The sequence below is a fragment of the Dipodomys ordii genome, unplaced genomic scaffold, assembly GCF_000151885.1.
Source record: "Dipodomys ordii isolate 6190 unplaced genomic scaffold, Dord_2.0 Scaffold93, whole genome shotgun sequence".
NCBI lineage: Eukaryota > Metazoa > Chordata > Mammalia > Rodentia > Heteromyidae > Dipodomys > Dipodomys ordii.
This window is the reverse complement of record NW_012267309.1, coordinates 2,262,371-2,283,861: the sequence shown is the minus strand read 5'-3', so window position 1 is coordinate 2,283,861 and position 21,491 is coordinate 2,262,371. Positions and strand designations below refer to the sequence as shown.

General features: G+C 41.5%; 1 protein-coding gene across 2 annotated transcripts in view; it reads left to right on the top strand.

Annotated features, from left to right (window-relative positions):
• Positions 1–21,491, top strand: part of LOC105993217 (constitutive coactivator of PPAR-gamma-like protein 1) — a 109,146-nt gene that overhangs the window by 55,284 nt on the left and 32,371 nt on the right. For both annotated transcript variants that reach the window (XM_013026402.1, XM_013026403.1), the window contains exons 6-10: positions 259–356; positions 552–835; positions 10,820–10,907; positions 12,765–12,992; positions 15,651–15,825. In XM_013026402.1, coding sequence (XP_012881856.1) covers positions 259–356; positions 552–835; positions 10,820–10,907; positions 12,765–12,992; positions 15,651–15,825 — 873 coding nt within the window. The remainder of the gene's footprint in view (positions 1–258; positions 357–551; positions 836–10,819; positions 10,908–12,764; positions 12,993–15,650; positions 15,826–21,491) is intronic.

Below are 21,491 nucleotides of genomic sequence, written 5' to 3'. Positions count from 1 at the left end.
AATGTCAAGTTCAAAGAACCCTGGGCTTGATTTTTTTCCCCCTGTTTACAGAAAGCTGAGGAAGCTTCTGGTTCTGCTGAAATTGCAGGCCAGAAGCTGCATATTCAGCTACTGTTTTTGAAGATTTCTAAGAAATGGGACAAGTGGTAGAGTCCAAGTAGGGCAAGACACATGGGCTATGGGATAGCTCTGGGATGTCCTGGGGAAATGGCATTCTTCTAACAGTTGTTTTCTTTTCTTCCCATGTTGATGAAACAGCCAGACCAAATCCATTTGGAATGCCTGGGATGGTGCCACCATATGTTCCCCCTCAGATGTTCAACATTCCACATAATCCTCTGCAAGCAAAGCCCCTGGTAAGGTGTTCCCTGAGGCAGGTGGGACTTTTTTTTTTTTTTTAAAGAATACTAAGTTGATTCAATTCTTGGGTTGCTATGAAATAGATGCCAGTGTTTCTTGATTAAAAGTTACCTGAATGGATGCAGACAGTCCAGGCAGGCCTGCGTCAGGTGTTGCAAACCTCATGTGCTAACTTGTGCCGTGTGCTTCAGGCCCCACAGGTGCCCAGCCCAGGGGGTGCCCCAGGCCAGAGTCCATACCCATACAGCCTCACTGAGCCAGCCCTCACTTTGGATACGGGTGGGAAAAACCTGACAGAGCAGAACAGCTACAGCAACATTCCTCATGAGGGGAAGCACACGCCACTGTACGAGCGGTCCTCACCCATCAACCCAGCCCAAAGTGGCAGCCCCAATCACGTGGATTCTACTTACTTCCCTGGCTCTTCCACCTCATCATCGTCAGACAACGACGAAGGCAGTGGAGGGGCGACCAAGTGAGTGTTTGCAGTCACAGAGTGCTCCCTGGTGCCTGTGATGGGGGGGCTCCCTTCTGGCCACAGCTGCTCAGGTGTTTGACTCAGAGGCGACTGCAGGTAGGTGCTGTGCCCTGTCCACAGGCTAGGACTCTCTGCATAGGGAGAAGCAAGGAAGAGGGGACCTGCTCTGTGAGGTCTCCTGAAGTCAAGTCTGCACTGTCCAATCTCATGGCCTGGGCTGCAGTAAACTTTCTAGGGAGGGATCTGACAGAAAATAGAACTTGAGGATTCATCAGGGCGGTGGTGCTGCTGATCCCCATGGATACCAACTTCTCTGGCTCCTGGATTTCCTTTTCTTTCCAAATTCAAAAGCTCATATAACCATTCTTGAAATAGTACTGTTTGTCTAGCACGCAGCATGGAAAATTGCCTGGTCCAAGGCTAGAATTCTTGAGGAATTTTGAAATTCACAAATACACAGTTAACATCTTTTAAAAAATTTTTATTTTTATTTTCAAATAGTTATACAAAGGAGTTTCAATTTAACTGTCTATTTGTGTGTACAGTGCGTCAGAGTCACACCAGTATCAAAATCCAACCAAGGAAATCTTTTTTAAAAAATTGTTATTGTAAAGATAATGTACAGAGGGGGTTTCAGTTACCTAAGTCAGATAAAGAATGCATTTCTTTTGAACAATGTCACCCCTTCCTTCACTCTCCCAGTTCTCCCTTCCTGTTCCCACCCACAAGTTGTATAGTTCATTTTTAACATAGTGTTTAATGAGTATGGCTACATTTGTTCACCTTTGTCCCATCATTTCTGTGCCCCTTACCCCCCAAAAGAGATAAATGAACAAACAAAATGAAATGAAAAACAGCGACAAAGAGAAAAAGCCTCTTGTTTCCTTTATATGACATAAATATTATGTCATATGGTGACAAGCACATAGCTTATTGTGCCTGATGATCCTCTCCTAAGAATATCCTCCTTTGGTCATTTTGTGTAGAGACCTGTGTAATTTATCGTGTACCAGTGTATGATTTTTCTTTTACCATCCAATGTGTTTACTTATAAATTTATAGGCACATTCTAGTTACCACAAATGAGGGAAACCATGCAACTATGTACGTATGTTTGTTTGTTGTTTTTTTCGTTAGTTGTGGGGCTTGATCTCTGGGCTTGGGAGCTGTCCCTGCGATCTTCAGCTCAAGGCGAGCCTCTACCGCTTAAGCCACAGCACTACTTGCGGTTTTCTAGTGGTTTATTGGAGATAAGAGTCTCACGGAGTTTCCTGCCTGAGCTGGCTTTGAACCACGATTCTCAGATCTCAGCCTCCTAAGTAGCTAGGATACAGGCGTGAGCCACCAGTGCCCGGCTAAGGAAATCTTAAATGTACATTCCTTCCTTCTGTAAACTGTTCTATAAGCTATCCTGTTCCTGAAAAAGGGAAGAAAGGGGAATTATCTTTCCTTTTTCCCTTAGTTTGACTCCATTTTATGGAGTAGATCACCAAGGTTGGTTAATGCTATATTAATATGTAGCATGGCTGGTGGACATTATGTCTGTTTCTGATCGCTGGCATAAGAAATTTGAGAGACCGTTTCCAGACTTAATGTAGGTTCCTGCTGGTGTGTCCCCTTGAAATCTTCTTTGGCCTTTGAGTATTCACCTGCAAAATGGGGAACAGATGTCTGCTGACCTGGCTGTATTGATACTGCAGAGTTTGCTGTTACCCAGGGACTTTAGGCTGTCTGTAGTAGAGGAGTAAGTGTTAACTTGTTATATATGCAATCCTAAAGCCATAAAATGAAGCTAACAATTGTAATTTAGTATTTATATTTTTAAAATTAACTAGGACACTCTGGTGACTAGTTATTTGGGAGGCAGAGATCAGGAGGATGATTGCTATTTGAGAACAGCTTGGGCAAAAAGTTGATGAGACTCATTTCAGCTTATAGCTGACCATGGTGGCCTATGTCTGGAAAATCGTGGATTGAGACCAGCCTAGGCAAAAGAGTTCTTAAGACCGTATCTCAGCAAAAATAAACAGTTGAGTGCAGTGGTGTGTGCCTGTCATCCCAGCTATGACAGGAAGCTTAAATAGGAGAATCTTCATTCAAGCAGACCCAAACATAATGGACTGAAGTATGGCTCAAAGACTTGAATACTGCCTAGAAAATGGTATGCCCTGAGTTCAAACCTCAGTACCCTCAAAAATAATTTAACTATGAGCTGATAGTTTAAAGACCTTTTAACTATAATCTCTGAGTAGGGTTACAGAAATTTCATGGTGAATCTTAAGCACACCAAGTCTTAAGAACAGCAAACAGATTGTTGGAAAGCCCCAGAAGCCCTTTCACTCCACATTCTGAGGTACTGCATTTTTTGTAAAAGATTCACAAGATCCACTCCTCTCAACACGATTACAGTATCCGTGTGTGTACAATGTACATTATTCTGCAGAAGAAATATTTATTCTAAGCCCAGTGCTAGTGGCTCATGTCTGTAATCCTAGCTACTCAGGAGGCTGAGATCTAAGAATTGCAGTTCAAAGCCAGTCCGGACAGGAAAATCTGTGAGACTCTTGTTTCCAATAAACCACTCAGAAAGAGCCAGAAGTGGTGCTATGGCTCAAGTGGTTGAGCGCTAACCTTGAGCACAGAGGCTCAGGGACAGTGCCCAGGTCCTGACAAGCCCCTGGATTTGGGGAGGGGAGGAGAAATATTTATTCTAAACTTTGAAACAATGACAGGCAGAAAGGCAAAAGAAGTAAGCTGTATACTCTGAGAGCTAGGCTAGGGAAACCAAGTATGGACCCTTGCTTGGGAAGTATGCTTGGTTACCTTGAATCTTGAGGCTGTTTGGCTACTCAGGATGAGCATTCAAGAGAGCCGCATGGTGCCTCTATCTAGTTAAGGTGGGAGGTATACTTGGAGCAGGTAGCATTACTGCGTAATTCCTCTTCCCTCTGTATTCTGCTCTCATATACTCTAAAGTTGTGGCTTTTTCTAGACCTTCAGGAATTCTCAAAGCTCTGATTACTGCAGTTTTACTGTTTTCTGGAGGTACATTTTGTTTCTGCAATGGGGGTGAACTGCTCAATGTCTGGTGACTGGTGTTTTGCCATCCTTCTGCTGTGAAGTGCCTTTAAAGGCTAGGTGTACAGACAGGATCCAATCAAAAGACTGGACTGAATTGTGCAACTCATCTGCTTCTACATTTATTATATTCAATAATCGATATGTTAGAGATGTGAGGAAGGAAGGCAGACGAGGTAAGTGTACTTGTACCTGAAGACTTAGGGACAAGTTTCCTTATGACAAGTGCTGTGCAACAATTTGTGCTTAGTTGTATAGTAGAGACTAAGAAGAGGTATGGTATTAATGGTTTCTAGTGAGCATTCTAGCCTGTTGAATAAATTATGGATGGTATGTATTATGTGCAGCTTTACTCTGTGGACACAGAACAGAGAATTGCTTTAGTAGTTTAAGAAGTTCAGCCCAGGGGCTGGGAAGGTGGCTCAGTGGTAGAGCGCTTGCCTTGCATGCTCAAGGCCCTGGGTTCAATTCCTCAGCACCACATAAGCAAAAAGAAAAAAGCCGGAAGTGGCGCTGTGGCTCAAGTGGTAGAGCGCTAGCCTTGAGCTGAAGAGCTGAAGGACAGCGCTCAGGCCCAGAGTTCAGGCCCCACGACCAGACACCCCCCCCCCCCAAAAAAAAAAAGAAGTTCAGCCCAGTGGCATTTGCCTGTGGTCCCTGGTACTCAAGAGGCTGAGATAGCAGGATTGCTTGGACCCAGACATTTGAGACCAGGCTGAACAAGGTAATGAAACCTGTCTCTAACAAACACAACTCAAATGAGTAACAATTCAGGAGTTAATTTATCTCTGGTGTTGGCTAAATCAGGACCCCCAAATCTATTCTGTGCTTTGAGAATGGTCTTGAGGGAAAAGAAATGATCCATTCATTTAGCCCGGAGAGACTTGAGCACCTTCACACAGAGAAGATCAGAGGAATGCAACTTAAAACATAAAAAATGTAGCATTCAGCTAGGTGCTGATGGCTCGTGTAACTCTAGTTACTTTGGAGGCTGAGATCAAGGTTTAAGGCCAGCCTCATCAGATATATTGAGAGAATCTTCAGTTAACCAGCAAAAAGCTGGAAGTGGAGGAGTGGCTCAAGTGGTAGAATGTCAGTTGTTAGCAAGTGAGCCAAGCAAGAGCACAAGGCCCTGGGTTCAAGCCCTAGTATTGGTGCATTCACATATTACCATTCTAAAAGCACAAAAAATTGTCAAACATTTTAAGATAAACTGTGGATGAGCTTTGGATAAAGAGCATGAAACAAGAGGAAATGAGTTCTCCTAGCAGGCATTTCACCTTCTGCCTTGCCTACAGACACTTTTATGAATATGGTACCTACAGGAAGATGGGTGTGAGTTGTTCACTGCAGTGACATGACATGAGAGTGTCCTTATACTGTCACCAGGGGCTGTCTGAAAGGGTACTTAACCTGTGATGCAGGGATGGACATCCTGATAAATAACAGATACCCTACAAGGCCAAACAGGATGCCAGTGTTCCCAGATTATGCTTGGGGTAGTCAGGGGTAGTAACCCATGCTGCTAAGAGCTGATTAATAGTTTACACTGGGGAGGCCCTTTATTTTCGTTTACATTTTTTTTTAATGCCTTCTGAAGGATTTCTGTTTCTCCACTTGGGAGAATTAGATATAAATCATTGCAGTTAGGCAAGGGCCTCTTTACAGTATGGGCAGCTGCCCAGCACAGATACATCTGTTGGAGATGATTTTCCTGCAAAGATCAGAGCCACAGGGGCAGGCCTCTGGAAAGTCCAGACCTGAGTTTAATCAGAAACTTCTGCAGAGAGGCACACTACTCCCTAGCATGTTTTTGTCCTGTGGAGAAAAATAGGCCAATGTATAGGGCAGTAATGAGATCAGGCACTTATCTAGGTCTGTTAACAGTTTAATAGTAAAATAAGAAAGAAATGTGCTTATTTCTAAGCAATACTCTCTCCTGTTGCTTTTGTCAATTAAACATCAACACACCCTTGTTTTATTCTATCTTTAAAAAAAGAAAAATCAGGGCTGGGAAGGTGGCTCAGTGGTAGAGTGCTTGCCTCGCTTGCATGAGGCCCTGGATTCAATTCCTCAGTACCACATAAGAAGAAAAGGCCGGAAGTGGCACTGTGGGTCAAGTGATAGAACACTAGCCTTGAGCTGAAGAGCTGAGGGAGGGACAGAGCCCAGGCCCAGAGTTCAGGTCCCACAACTGACCCCCCCCCCAAAAAAAAGTGGCATTCTTTTTTTTCTTTACTTCCTGTCAGTCTTTTCTTATTGCGGGGGTGGGGGGTGCTCAGTTGTGGGGCTTGAACTCTGGGCCCGGGCACTGTTCCTTAGTTCTTCAGTTCAAGGCTAGCCCTCTACCACTTGAGCCACAGCGCCACTTCTGGCTTTTTCTGCTTATGTGGTGCTGAGGAATGGAACTCAGGGCCTCATGCATGCGAGGCAAGCACTCTACCACTGAGCCACCTTCCCAGCCTGTCTTGTCTAGTTTTGTTGACTTGTAATTCAAAGGATTAAATTACATTTGAACAGTTATTAGAGGGTTTTGTTATATATTCTTTCCTTTTTTTTTTGTTTTCTTTATATTTTTTGTGCCAGTCCTGGGTCTTGAACTCAGAGCTGGGGCAGGGGTGCGGGGTTTCCCCTAAGCTTGTTTTGCAAAGGCTAGCACTCTACCATAGGTCTACTTCTGGCTTTTTGGTGGTTAATTAGAGATGCGATTTTCATAGCCTTTCCCACCTGGCTTCAAACCATGATCCTCAGATCTCAGACTCCCGAGTTGTTAGGATTATTTTGAGGACTGGCACCAGACTTCATATAAAGTCCCTTGGGTTTCTAGAATTTGAATAAAAAATGAAGTTGTACATGTGGATGTTTTTTATTTTATTTATTTATTTTGGGGGGGGGTCTGGTCATGGGGCCTGAACTCTGGGCCTGGGCGCTGTCCCTCAGCTCTTCAGCTGAAGGCTAGCACTCTAGCACTTGAGCCATGGAGCCACTTCCGGCTTTTTTCTTTTTGCTTATGTGGTGCTGAGGAATCAAACCCAGGGCCTCAGGCATGCAAGGCAAGTGCTCTACCACTGAGCCACCTTCCCAGCCCTTACATGTGGATGTTTTTAATTCTTTGTTTTACATCCTTTTTCTAATTAGCATCTGATACAAAGGGATATAGAACTCAAGCTTTGGAAAATACAATTTAGAGAATTCCCCCATGATTACACCTCTAGATAGGTACTGTATTAAAAGATTCGTGAATATTTAAACAGTTTATTTTGTTCTGTATATACTAAAATATGTTTTTATGAGTGTTAAGGTCTCCATGTTTTTCTTTTTCTTCCTTTTTACTTAATGCACTTAAATTTATATGTATACTTATTTGTGTAAGTATAAATATGTATTTATACTTAGTACTCATGTAGGGATTTAATATTGATTTCACGTTTTTACATAAAAGTCCTATTCAGAGAGAACATTATTGTGACTTTATATGTATAGATTTGCTTTAATAACCTGTGTCTTTCCACTTAGAGATGCAACAGGACATGCCAGTTTGTATTGCTGATTTTAAGTTATAAACATGGTAGTATTTCTTGCATACTCTCTGCAGTCTATACTTCCCTCCCTGCTCTTATGCCAATGACACAGGGCATCTATAAGCTATGAAAGATAAGCCTAGGAAGGCAATTCGCTGTCAGCATCCAAGGGTCTGGCGGGCTTCTGTGTGGTGCCTCTATGACCTACCTGATATCAAGAGCTCTCAGCCCCAAAGGGTGTGGGCTGATGCTTCTGGCATAGTTGTGTGACTGCCTGCTTACCATACTCTAGCACTATCCCATATGGTTGAGAGGTTGAGTTCTACTTCTAGGTTTTTGGTGGTCAATTTGAGGTAAGAGTCTCATAAACTTTCCTGCCCAGGCTGGCTTTGAACAGTAATCCTCAGATCTCAGCATCCTAAGAAGCTACAACTATAGTTGTGAGCATTTGGTGTCCAGTATATTTTGATCTTTTTAAACACCTGGTGGTTCTAATATCTTCTCATAGAAACAATGTTTAATTCCATATGTTGGGAAAAATTAATTTTAATCTATACCATTAGTGAGAGAGTCTGTGCATTCTCTCTCTCTCTCTCTCTCTCTCTCTCTCTCTCTCTCTCTGTCAATTGTGGGGCTTAAACTGGGCCTGGGCGCTCTCCCTCAGCTCTTCAGCTCAAGGCTAGTGCTCTACTACGTGAACCTCAGCACCACTTCCAGTTTTCTGGTGGTTAATTGGAGATAAGAGTCTCGCAGACTTTCTTGCCTGGGCTGGTTTTGAACCGTGGTTCTAATATCTCAGCCCTCTGAGTAGCTAGGATTACAGGTGTGAGCCACCAGCGCCCGACAGTCTGTGCGTTTTCTAACTATCAGTTGATGTATTTAATTTAGGCACTTTGTACTGATCTTGTCATAGCAGACAGTGGATCACTGTTAGGTATTTTGGAACTATCACATATTCCTGAACAAGGTAGCAACTTAGACCTGACAGGGCAAACACTCTTCTAAGTACAGTGGGGAGTTGTGAAAGCCCTGTGAGAGAAGTGCGAGCCTTGTCTTGTTGCCACATGGGAAAGCATTTTCTGTTTCTACCCTTGGCATGTGTGACTCTGCAGCTTTTGTTTGTCATGCTTATGTAGGAAGGTGGCACCCAGTCAGGCTGGGCCTGCTGGAGAGACCTGAGCACTTGTCAAATGAAGCCATGTTCTGCACCCTGGTCCCATGCCTTCCTGCCACTTACAGACCTAGAGCCTTCTTGTTTCTGTGCTCAGCCCTGTTGAGTTAAGGAGCTGCTAGCCATGAAAAATCTACACATATTTGTTGAATCAGCTTTGGTCATGTTGACTATATCTGACTTTATGTGTACATAAACTTAATGACTTATTTCATCCACATTGGTTTTATTTGCCTTTGTTCTTTCCTGTTGACAGAGTCTGCTTTTAGTTCATATGATCTCCTTTTCTGCTCATTGAAGTCACATGCTGCTAGTCTGGGGAGATGCATACCAGGACATTCCCTCCCAGCACAACCACCCAGCTGTTTAGAAATGGGGGGAAATGGTTCAGGGTCTGGAAATGATTGCTACCTATAGATAGCATATAGATATGGAGGGCTGCATATAGATATGACAGGCTTTCATAGCATGCACTTCCCTTGTGAAGTGATGCCTTAAATAGCATGTAAAACCTACCTTAATGGACTCCCGAACTGTGACTGGCTTGATGAAGTCAGATACAAAATTCTTTTCTGTTGCATACTTGCTACATTTTTCCAAGTGTTCAGTTTAATCTGCAGCAGGCCTTTTATGCCAGTACATAGCCAATGTTAAAATAATGAGTTGTGTATCCAATTCCTTTGTTTTTTAATTTAATGAGTGATTCCTTCTTTTTGAACCTTATTTTTATTATCAAAGATTTAGGCTAGGTGCTGTAGGCTGACTCTGTAATCCTACCTAGTCACACGGCAGATCCACAGCATAAAACTGGACAGGAGGCAAGTAGAAGAGCACCTGCCAAACAAATAAGCTGGGCTAGGTTGGTGCTCTACTTCTTTGAGCTATAGCTCTAGCCTAGCCGTTTCTAATTATTTTGGTATTTTGGAGATGGAATCTTGTAGACTTATCTTCCTAGGATGGCTTTAGATGGCGATTTTGCTGATATCAGCATGCTCAGTAGCTAGGAATATAGATGCGAGCACTAGTACCTGGTTGAAATGTGACTCTTTGTTGCCTCATAACCATTTGAGGCAAAGTCTACCTTTTTCCTCTCAGTACCTTCTGTCCTGAGAACATCTTTGAACTGCTTGATCATTTCTAACTTAGTGCTCAGTATTTTTTTTTTTTTTTAGGTCTTTTCATTTTCTAGGCAGGTGCTATATCACTTGAGCCAGTCCTGGGGCTTGAACTCAGAGCCTGGGAACTGTCCCTGAGTTTTTTGCTCAAGGCTACCACTTGAGCCACAGTTTACTTCTGTGTCTCCACCCCCAACCCCTGGTTAATTGGACTCAAGAGCTTTGTGGACTTTGCTCCCTGCCCAAGCTGGCTTCAAACTGTGATCCTCACGTCTTAGCCTCCTGAGTAGCTGGGATTACCAGGACGAGCCACTGCCGCCTGGCTTCTACCAGTTTTTGTTTCTGTTTTAGTTTTCTCAGTCAGTCATAGGGCTTAAACACTGGGCCCGGGCACTGTCCCAGAGCTCTTCTGCTCAAGGCAAGAGTGATCTACCACTTGAGCCACAGCACCACTTCTGGTCTTCTGGTGGTTTATTGGAGATAAGAGTCTCACAGACTTTCCTGCCCGGGCTAGCTTTGAACCACAGTCCTTAGATCTAAGCCTCCTTAGTGGCTTGGATTTACAGGCATGAGCCACCTGCACCCAGCTACTGCCAGTTTTTTTTAGTTTGTTTTTTGTTGTTGTTGTTGTTGTTGTTGTTTTTGGTCGGTCGTGGGGCTTGAACTCTGGGCCTGGGCACTGTCCCTCAGCTCTCCAGCTCAAGGCGAGCACTCTACCACTTGAGCTACAGCACCACTTCCTGCCAGTTTTTTTTTTTTAATGTGTTATTTCTTCCTAACTTTTTGTCTAGGCTGGCCCCAAAGCATGGTGCTCCTGTTCTCTGCCTGCCTGGAGCTAGGATTATAAGTGTGAGCCAGTGCAGCTAGCCTTCAATACATTCTTTTCCTTAATAAGTGGTTATCAGCCAGCCATTCTTTGAAGAAGAAATATTCCTGTAATAGAATTATTTCTGGAGATATATGCTTGAGGGCAACATAAGATTAATAAAACATGAAATACATTACTATTATTATTACGAATCTGCAGAATAGTTTAAGTCCTTTTCATATGACAGTGGTTTACAATAATCAAGGATCATATTTATTTCATGTTCAGCCACATCACTGGGAACAAGATTGGCTGGGAGAAGACCGGAAGCCACGCAGAGCAGCAGGCACGAGGAGACCCAGGAGACCAAGTAAAGGTACAAAGCTTGTACTATCCATCTTTAAGTATTGACTCAGAATGTTTATTGTGATAATATTCAGGGAAAAATCCTTTTTCTCAATCATGCCATAAGTTACCTAACACTTTTCCAAAGGGGAAGGAGAAGAGAACAAGAGTTCAGAGCTACCATAGCCTTCTATAATGAGTTAAGAATGCCCAAGCACCTACCTATTCTCTGAAACAAGGTGCTTGAGCCTTCCTACCTGTCTTAGTTAGGGGCTTTTGTGAGAATTAACTGAGAAAGTACCTAGGATGTGTTTGTTAAAAAATAGAAATAAACTAAATTCCATTTTTTCTTCTTACCTACTTGTACCTACTTATAGTGATCTCAACAGATACTTGATTAACAAAGCAATGTCAACACCTATGGTCCCTGATTATATATAGGGTTGTGAGAATTATCAGTAATTCTTTTAAAGCTCTTCAATTTTCTTGTCCTGCAAATAAGCAACAGAAATACTATGTGAATAGCTATTATTTTCTTTTCTTTTTAAAAATTATTTCTATTAAGTAGTTTGAATAACTATTTTTAAAGATTTTGCTTTGGAATCCAAGCACTTTGGCTTGTTTTATAACTGTATTTTATGGAAGAGAGAAAGTACAGAGAACATGAGTTATCCATGAGTTACTCTACCTAAGACTAGTTTTGGCACTTGTAAATTAAAGATTAACATTAAGTACTTAATTACATATAATTGTAATTAAGACATTGTGTTCAAAAACAGAAACCTGTAAGCAGTCCTCATTTTCAGTGTTATTATGATCAAGAAAAACAGTTTGTTAGAGCTGAGTGTTAGTGGCTCACACCTGTAATCCTAGCTACTCAGGAGGCTGAGATCTAAGGATCCCTATTCAAAGTCAGCCCAGGTAAGAAAGTCCATGAGACTCTTATCTCCAATTAACCAAAAGAAAACTGGGGTGGAGCTATGGCTTAAAGTAGTAGAGCACTAACCTTGAGCAAAAGAGCTGAGGGACAGCACCCAGGCCCTGAGTTAGTTATGCAAATAACAATTGTTCTTAGGCACCTATTCACCTATTTCAAAGTATGCCAATCATTTCACTTCTGCTCTTCTTAGCCTGGTACTAATCCAACACTGAGTTTAATCAGCTAGGCCCAGATGCTCTTCCATTCTGTATATTCATCTCCTATTTTGGTGGGTTGTTGTTACAGAATAGGTATCTTCCACCTAGCAGTCTTTTTTTTTTTTTTGTGGTGCTTATAGATCAGAGCTATTGATTTGGACGGCATTAGCTTGGAGAGGAGTTATTGTGTTTTATCATGGTAATTTTTCTTAATTTTTTCCTCTGTAATTAATTAGTTTTATATGGAGCAAGATTTGAATCAGGCCTGGATATGAATCTTACCACATAGTAGTGGTCAAATTACATAGCCCTTCTCAGAGCTAGCAGACATATATTGATGGTGAGGGCGAGCCAAGCAAGATGGTGATGCAGGTCTGAAGGCCCAAGGGAGTGCCTCCAATGTTTTGTATGGAACTGAAGCTACTTACTGAGATGAACCTTCTTGTCGTGTTCCCCATTCCAGCAGCACATAAGCACAAGAGAGACACGGGGCAGCTGGGAGCACAAGGCTGTCTTCTGTGGCATCAACGGTGTCAATGATGTTTCTTTGTGTTTCTCAGTCTCGGGAGGGATCACAACAGTGTTCTTTGGTGGCCTTGTCTTTAGGTGGACGCTACAGCTGGTCTTTCCAAACAGGAATCTTCTCTGTTCCTTCTGTGGCTAGCAAGTAGTGGGCAAGTACCTAATATACTTGAGATTGTGGAAACTGGACATTAACTCATTCTTCCTCCTGCTACCCTTTGCTTTGTAGGCAGAAGGTTCATCTACTGCCTCTTCGGGAAGTCAGTTAGCTGAAGGCAAAGGAAGCCAGATGGGCACTATCCAGCCAATCCCATGTCTCCTGTCGATGCCTACCAGGAACCACATGGACATCACCACACCTCCCCTTCCCCCAGTCGCACCTGAGGTGCTGAGAGTGGCTGAACATAGGCACAAGAAGGGACTGATGTACCCTTACATCTTCCACGTTCTGACGAAGGTATTATCCAGGCTCCTGTAGTAGTTATGTTATTTAACTGATGTTCTGTTCTATTTTTCATTTGGAAACCATTTTCCATCCTACTAAACTCTCAATCAAATTTTAGTTTCCCTTTTCTAATTAAACTAAAGAAGAAAAATTATACTTTTAAGTACAATTAAAAAGTACAATTAAAAATAACTTGTGAAAAGTCTCACTTTCCCCTTTAAATTAATGTAAAATAGTTTTGATATGCCTAATGAGGTAATAATACTACATTATTTTATTATGACTTGTAACTGTTTCCTTTTTTCAACTTGAGAATTTCTTATACTATATTTGTGCTGAAATGTCAGGTTTAATTCTGATGTCATACTGATTGCTTTATTTGTTCTTAGGAAAAAGTACACTTAATGCATTTTGACTTGATATACCTTTTTGGATGCAATTTTAATAGTTCTAAGAAAAACAAATGGAGTATAGGATATAAACGTGAAAAGTCAGAAAATGCAATTATCATTTTATTCAGTGTCATAACTTTTTTAGTGTCTTACCAAATGTTAGATATATAGAGATTGTGGCATTGTTTTGAATCTTGTGTCTCAAATGCATCTGTGTATTTAAATAATTTGTAGTCTTTATGTTGGCACAAGTTACTTCAGTGACAGATTCATGTAGAATTGGTTTGTTGCTATCTTGTAGTATTGACATGTTTTCTTCAGCACCTATACCACAACCTTTTTCTGTCTATTTTATGCAATCCATCTGTGGTTTGTAAAGTGGAGTCAGTAACTTCATAAGACTCCTGTTCCACAGTGCTTGTGAGCTGGACTGTTGATTCTTTAATCCAACATTGTTATTTTATGAACTAAAGGACGCAAACAAAACTATTTTATTCAGCTTTTTAAATTTATATTTTGATTGTAACTGCCTTCAAATCTTGTCTAATTGTTTAATATGGGTATGCATAAATAGCATCACATTTCACATGGTAATTGTAAGGTAATTATCATACTAGAGGGGAATGTACTATAAAGAATGAAGTTTTTGTTACGGGAAAAAGAGTTTGATAAGTTTCAGAGGCCAAAACTTTGGGAAGACATTTTTCAGAATAATGTATATAGAGATGGTACCCTTTTCCATGGGCCTGTTTAAGATTTAAGGTGCCTGGAACCCTCTACTGCATCCCTGCTGCCACTATGAATGCCTGGACAGTCAGCTAGATCTGTATGAGGGGTATATGCTATACAGACATTCTTCTTCAGTTCTCACCAGTTTCAAGGGCAAATACTCACAAAATGACTGGTCAAGAAAATTAAACATAACTATCTTTTTAAGATTTTTCAAATGCTGCTACTTAGACTTTTTTAGTACTTTATATGACAGTGCATACTATTTCCTGTGAGTTACTAGCTCTGGTATTAAATTGACCTAGTTGAGCTGTTTTCAGTGACATATAGCTTCATGGTGATGTAGAGAATTATCAAATCATAAAGCATTATAAGACTAAGAGAAATAACCCTTGATGAGAGTAAATCAGGATGAAAATACTTAGGAGAAGCGGAATGACAATATGAAACTAAACTCTTGAAAATGTTGCACAAAATTATTAAGAGAATTTATCAAAAAATTTAACAGACTTTGAGGATCATACATGTGTTTTATGTTATTATGAATATATGTAAATAAAAATTCTTGTAAAACATGTTGAGATGTATTTTGATGCTGTAAAATACCCAAGGCAGGCCCACAGAAATTTGGTGATGAAAGGCCCCTGCCAGTCAGTTGTTTGTCTTTTGGTAGCATTTTCTTGAGCCAAATAAAGCTCTTGCCACACCAGGCGTTGGTGGCTCACGCCTGTAATTCTATTTACTCAGGAGGCTGAGATCTGAGGATCGTGGCTCAAAGCCAGCCCGGGCAGGAAACTCTTATCTCCAGTAAACCATCAGAAAACCGGAAGTGGTGCTGTGGCTCAAGTGGTAGAGCACTAGCCTTGAGCTGAAGAGCCGAGGGACAGTGCTCAGGACCAGAGTTCAAGCCCTGACTTACAAATAAATAAATAAAGCTCTTGCCACATCAGTCTGAAACACTTGCAAGGTGGGGTGTTTTTGTTTTGTTTTTCAGCAGTCTCAATGAGGTGTTTATTGAGTACCTACTGCTGTGTAGCAGAAGTCCAGTGAATGTTTAAAACAGGGTTCTCTTGGGTAGATCATTTTTGATGTGTACTAATTTGTTATAAAAGAGCTTAGTGAAGAAAATGTCACCATTTTATTTGAAGAGTACTTCATTCCTTGAATTGCATATAAGTCACTGAAAGTGATAAATTTTATGATACAACTATTTTGACTATAAAAGCTATAGGTTTTCCTTGTTTTCTATTCTCTTTGTTGTCTGGTGTTATGTGTCTAGATTGTTTCAATGACTTTGGGTCATTTTTGTGGTTTTCTTTTGTTCTTGGTTTTGGATTAAAAATAAAGTAATAGAGGTTTCAGGTCTTTGAGCATTAAGTTGGGACCACTGCCAAACACCTCTCCTAAACATCTCAGTGTAGTTAGGTAATTAAGCCATTGGTTTGAAATAGAATGTCATTAATGGAGATAATACAGTATGTTTCTGTGAGTTTGATGTAAATTCAACATGAAAAATGTGCAATATTATTCTGCTTTCTTCCATGCAAAGGGTGAAATCAAAATTGCTGTTTCTATTGAAGATGAAGCCAACAAAGACCTGCCTCCGGCCGCCCTGCTCTATAGGCCAGTTCGTCAGTATGTTTACGGAGTCCTGTTTAGTTTGGCAGAAAGCAGAAAGAAAACTGAGAGACTTGCTTTTAGAAAGAACAGACTTCCACCAGAATGTATGTACTGTAACAATCCATTGTTTGTTTTCCTCGGTACCTCGTAATCTCTTGTGCATTTTCTAAAGCCTTAGAAGAATCATGACTGAGTTGCCCCAAGAATCTCCGTGGCTCTTGGTTCCATGGTCAGTCCTCGGGGCAGTAGGCCAGGGTAGAGCCCTCAGGACAGGAGGTGAATCCAGACATTTCTTCCTCAGTAACATTCCATTAACTTTGTCTATTCAGTAAAATAATAAAACAGTAGACTTACAGCTTAAACTGAATCTTGATCTGGAAGCAGTCTTGTATGGTTGTCACTCTGTAATTTCCCCATCTTAGCTCTCTGGATATGTGCATCTGTACTCTGGTGTTTGTGAAGTGCAGATCTGCCCTTCCCAGCAGTCTAGCAGTCTGAAAAGCAGGTCCTGCAGGGCTCTGCCGCCATTGCAGAGGTCATGGGACAAATGGGTCATTGCAGGACTTGCCCTGGTTTCCCTTGGAGTCCTCAAGTCACAGTGTGAACTTTCAGCTCATCAACTTGGGGGAGGGTGAGAAGTCTAAAAAGTACTGTTTGGAATGCTGATCATAGTTGAGCCCTAAGTGTTTTTCTTCATCTTCTAGTGAGCCTCTGTCATATTTTGGGAGAAACAGTGGCTTTCTGTTCTTTATAATTTTATCTCCTAGGATTGCAAAAAAAAGTTACTATATTTACTAGGAATTGTACAGAAAAAAACTCATCATATAGTCTAAAATAAGGGTATTATGAATTATGGGAACTACAAATGCTAGATCATTCTTTAAAGCATGGGCGTTTAGTTGCAGATGTCTTGCTGTGTGGCAAATTCAGACCTCATGATCAGTCCTGACTGGATCTGTGCTAAGTTCCAAAGATGCTTAAATTTTCTGTTTGCATTGCCAAAATTGTGATCAGTAGGCATCTTAACAAGCATCTCTTTCACTACCACTTCCCTAGAAATAGTTAAGCTGCCAGCTGCTGTTGAGTTACTTGTATGACTGTAGTTGACAGAGGTAATGCCTGCCAAACAGGACTCCCATCTTCTACTCCCTTAGGTCTTTGATGGCTAGGAGCATACATCCTTCCCAGAGGTCTAGGGCATTCTTGCTGTACACATTCTCATTCTTTCCTCACATTGTTTGATTTATTAGCTTGTGAAAGAATGGCCTGCCTTTCTCTGCCCAGAAGAACTTTAACCTGCCTGAGACTGAGGGCTAAAAATGCCTATGTTTCAGTGCTGGGGCTGTTCACTGTCTTCATCTTCTACTTCAGAGCTAGGCTGGCTTTATAGTGGAAGGTGTCATTTTATTTATTTGCAACTGTGTTCCCAAAACAGTTACCTTTGCATCGTAGACTCTTCAAGGAATTGACAGTGATAAGCTGAACCATGTCATTCAGTCACGGGCCACAGGATGTTTTGCATCATGGTGTACCAAAGATGATGTGAGAATAGTCTTGTTTTCTCATGCCCTGCTACAGGTGGCCAGCACACCTTCCTGGTTGACCTGTACCTGGGTATGGCAGTGCCTATGAGCCATAGGGACAAGCCATCTGAAGAATGATGTATGTAGAGCACGGGAGTAGAATTACTGGGACTTTGGCAAGGACTTAGTCTTGGAAGTACCTGCTGGTTCATAACTATGTTCCAAGAGGGCCAGCTCTAGCGGGGGTTAGAGCTCACAGAAATGAGTCATGAAGGGAAGAAAGGAAAGTCTGAGGTGACTCAGGACAGGTACACGAGGCCTCAAATGGGTGTGCTGTTGATCTTAACATGAGGTTGTATTGGAGTAAAACAGGAATAGGACAATGCAAAAAGGGTTGAAGAGGTAGGCTGCTATGAACATCTTCTCTTCAGACATTGCTAAGATAATGAGAATGCCATGGCTTCAGAAGGAGGATTTGTGTTCTCTCCCCTTCTTCTCCTTTCTTCAATCTCCACTCTACCTTCTCCTCACCTTGCTTCTTCCTTTACATTGATGGAAAATTAAACGGTTTGTCTATTGTTGTGATATTATTTTGAACAGGAGGAAACAGGGGGGGAAAGTGTGGATTTGGATTTGATGTCTAGAATTAGGTGGAGAAGAGGGATGAGCCAATATTCAGTATTTGTGAGGGCCAGAAGACCTAGTGGTGTAGATACTCAGATTGGTTTTATTTGTGCAAGAGGAAGAAGGTCCTTCCCAGTTGTCTGCAAATAAGAGTAAGGGCTGCCACTTACCAAGTGTAAAAGTTCAGAAGTAATTTTATAAACTTATCTATCACTACTTTATGACACACTGTTAGACAAGTGACTAGCAGGTGAAAGTAGAGAAGGAAGGAGTGACATAATGGAGGTACACAGCTCTGGTTGAATAGAGGGAAGATGTGAAGTTTAGTATGTTAGGAAATTAATATTCCTGTGTAAGAGGATATGTAATTTCTGAGGTTCTTTGGGGGGTTAGTAAGTAAAGTGCTAAGTATTGCAACCTTTTCTGCTCAGGTGTTTTGTGTACTTCCTAGAGGTAAGGGAGCTAGTTAAAGTTTGATACTGTTGCTTAGTGATATTGGCCAGCTGCACGTAGACCGATCAAAGCAGAGATGAAGCCTTCAAGTGGAAAAGAGTACATTCAGGTGACCTTTGAGTAGACAAGAGTTAATTAAGCCTCTAAAATTTTAAGTTTTTGGAAAAACATATTGTGCATTTACAAATAAAAATTACTTCTGAATTGAAACTGTGTGTAAATATGGACAGATCCTAGTACTATAAATGTAGGCCGGTTGTGGGGCCTGAAATCTGGGCCTAGGCGCTGCTGTCCCTCAGCTCTTCAGCTCAAGGCTAGAGCTTTATCACATGAGTCACAGTGCCACTTCTGTCATTTTCTGCTTATGTGGTGCTGAGGAATTGAACTGAGGGCCTCATGCATGCAAGGCAAGCACTCTACCACTGAGCCACCTTCCCAGCCCTGTAGTGAGTCTTTTAAATTAATATAATTTCATTGTTGTTATTAAGATGTTATATAGAGGGGTTACAATTCCATAAGTCATAATGAGTACAATTCTTTTTTTTTGGATCCGGTCGTGGGGCCTGAACTCTGGGCCTGGGCACTGTCCCTCAGGTCTTCAGCTCAAGGCTAGCGCTCTACCACTTGAGCCACAGCGCCACTTCCGGCTTTTTTCTTTTTGCTTATGTGGTGCTGAGGAATCGAGCCCAGGGCCTCATGCATGCAAGGCAAGCGCTCTTCCACTGAGCCACCTTCCCAGCCCCATGAGTACAATTTTTTTTGGCCAGTGTCACACATTGCTTCCTTCACTTGCCTCCAGTTTTCCCCTTTTGTCCCTGACCACAAATTGCATATTTTTTCTTTTACATAGTGTATACTGAATAGCATGATTGCATTTGTTCATCCTTCCTGGGTGAGTAAGGTTTTTATTGGGAGCTGGTAAAACTGAACTTATTTCATGAACTCTGTTCATGAGTGGAAAGCAAGTCTATAAAGAATGTTCTTAAGTCAGTAATTCATTCCTACTAGTAATCACCTTAATCCCCACCCCTACCCCCAAGTCTCTGCAGGGTCATTCTTGTCCTGAGAATATATGTTGAATGTTGAGCCAAGTAACTTACTCATCACTTGCTCCAAATAAACCTCATCTGAGAATTTAGTGTCTATATAGCTAGTGTGATCTATTAATGCTCATTAATAGGTGTGCATAAAAATGCCTGCCCCATAAACTTGTTCCTTAGATTTCAACTGACCGAATACTAACTCCACTCAAGTTATTTCTTGAGATTTCCTTACTTGAAATGTCTGTTAATTTGTTGCACATTTCAGTTGTATTGCGAAGAGTGCTGCCACTTCTGGATTCCCAAAATGAGACAGAGAAGTAATAATCATGCTGTAATGAAGGACCTTGAATGGTCTCAGAGCAGAACTTGGTTAACGTGATGGGAACAATAATTGGATTTCAGTCATGTTGACATCTGCAGTTTAACCTATGGTCACTCCTGTACCACCTATAGGGTGGTAGAGCATGGAAAAAGAGCCATAAGCCACAGAAAATGTCCTGGGAAGGTAGCCTAGAGGTAGGAGTCAGTCTCTGAAGCCACATCTTTTGAGGTTTCATTTTTGGAAATGGAGAAGCTGGGAGTTCCCTAGATGCAGGTGGCTTTGTGCCTCTATTTTCATGCCTTCCTTTTCCTTCCTGAGAGCCTTGGCAACTCCAGGAGGTTTTCCTCTCTCAGCCATTCCCAATCATCTCTGGTTCTCTTCAAGGGCAAGTAAGAGGAGCTATATTAATGTGGGACGAGAGAGAAAGGCCTAATTTTTAAAACAGTGTAGTGTCAGGAGGAGCCTCAGCTACAAGTTAAGAGGGTAAACTGCCTTCTGTACAGCTTAATTACTAAGTTTTATAGCATAATAGATAGTTCTTGTTTTGTTTTTCAGTACTGGGTACTCTTATCATTTGAGCCATTTCTCAAGCCCCTTATTTTAAATTTTAATTTTCAAATGGTTGTAAAAAGAGGAGGTTACAATTTAACATTCATTTATGTTAAGAATGGTATCTCTTGATCAGAGTCACTCTTTTCATCATTTCCCCTACCTATCCCTTTGCCCACAAGTCACATCAAGTTTCCCACTTCCATTTTCACATATTTACATTGTGTATTATGACAGTATTTGCCCACAGTTCTCTTTTCTATCCAGTTGCCCCTCCTACCTCCATTCAAAATATGTTTTCAGTTTCCTGTTTGTTCTTTGTTTATGCTGCACTGGGACTTGAACTCAGTGTGCCTCCCTACTTTCAATTGGCCCTTTTGCTCATATTTGCTCAACTTCACTTCCATGTGTGTGTCTCTGCCCCCCCCCCCACTCCCCATCAATATTTAGAGATCAGAGTATCTAAAAAGTATTTTTCTGCCCAGGTTATCTCTGAACCTCCATTGTCAGATCTTAGCCTCCTGAGTAGCTAGGATTATAGGTGTGAGCCTGCCTCCTGATTATTTTTGAGGTAGTTTTGCTTTATATACAGCCATCCTGGGCTGTGATCTTCCTACTTAAACTTTCCCATATGTGCCATTGCACTTAGATATTGTGCTTTCCCCATGGCTGGGATGACAGGCATGGGCCACCACGCCTGATTGATTGAGATAGTCTTGTCCAGGTGGCTTTAAACTCCACCTCCCAAGTAGCTAGAATTACAGTTTGAGCCATCTGACTTAACTCTTTAAAATTAACATCATTCACTTAAGCCGGATGTAGGAACACATACATTCAGGAATCTGAGGATTGCATATTTGAGGCCAGCCTGTACTATATAGCAATGTCCTATCTCAGACCAAACCAAAAATTATCCTGTGAATAAAATTAGCAGTTCTTTTCTTGCTTTGTGTTTCCTAAGAGGAGGAGTCTTCTCCAGTACCTCAAAATTTACTTAAAAATAGTATTATAAAATATAAATGGAAGACTGAAGGGTGAGTGATATAGCCCAATTATAGTCTTAAAAACACTGCCCAGTATGCATAAGCGAGCTTTTGGCTTCATCTCTAGCCACTAACCTGCCCTCCCTTCCCCCCAAAAAGAGATACTGGAGGTAAGTTTATGGAAATAGTAGGCAAGTTTATAAACTAAGAATGCTTTTCTTTCTTTTCTTTTCCCTCCCTCCCTCCCTCCCTCCCTCCCTCCCTCCTTCCTTC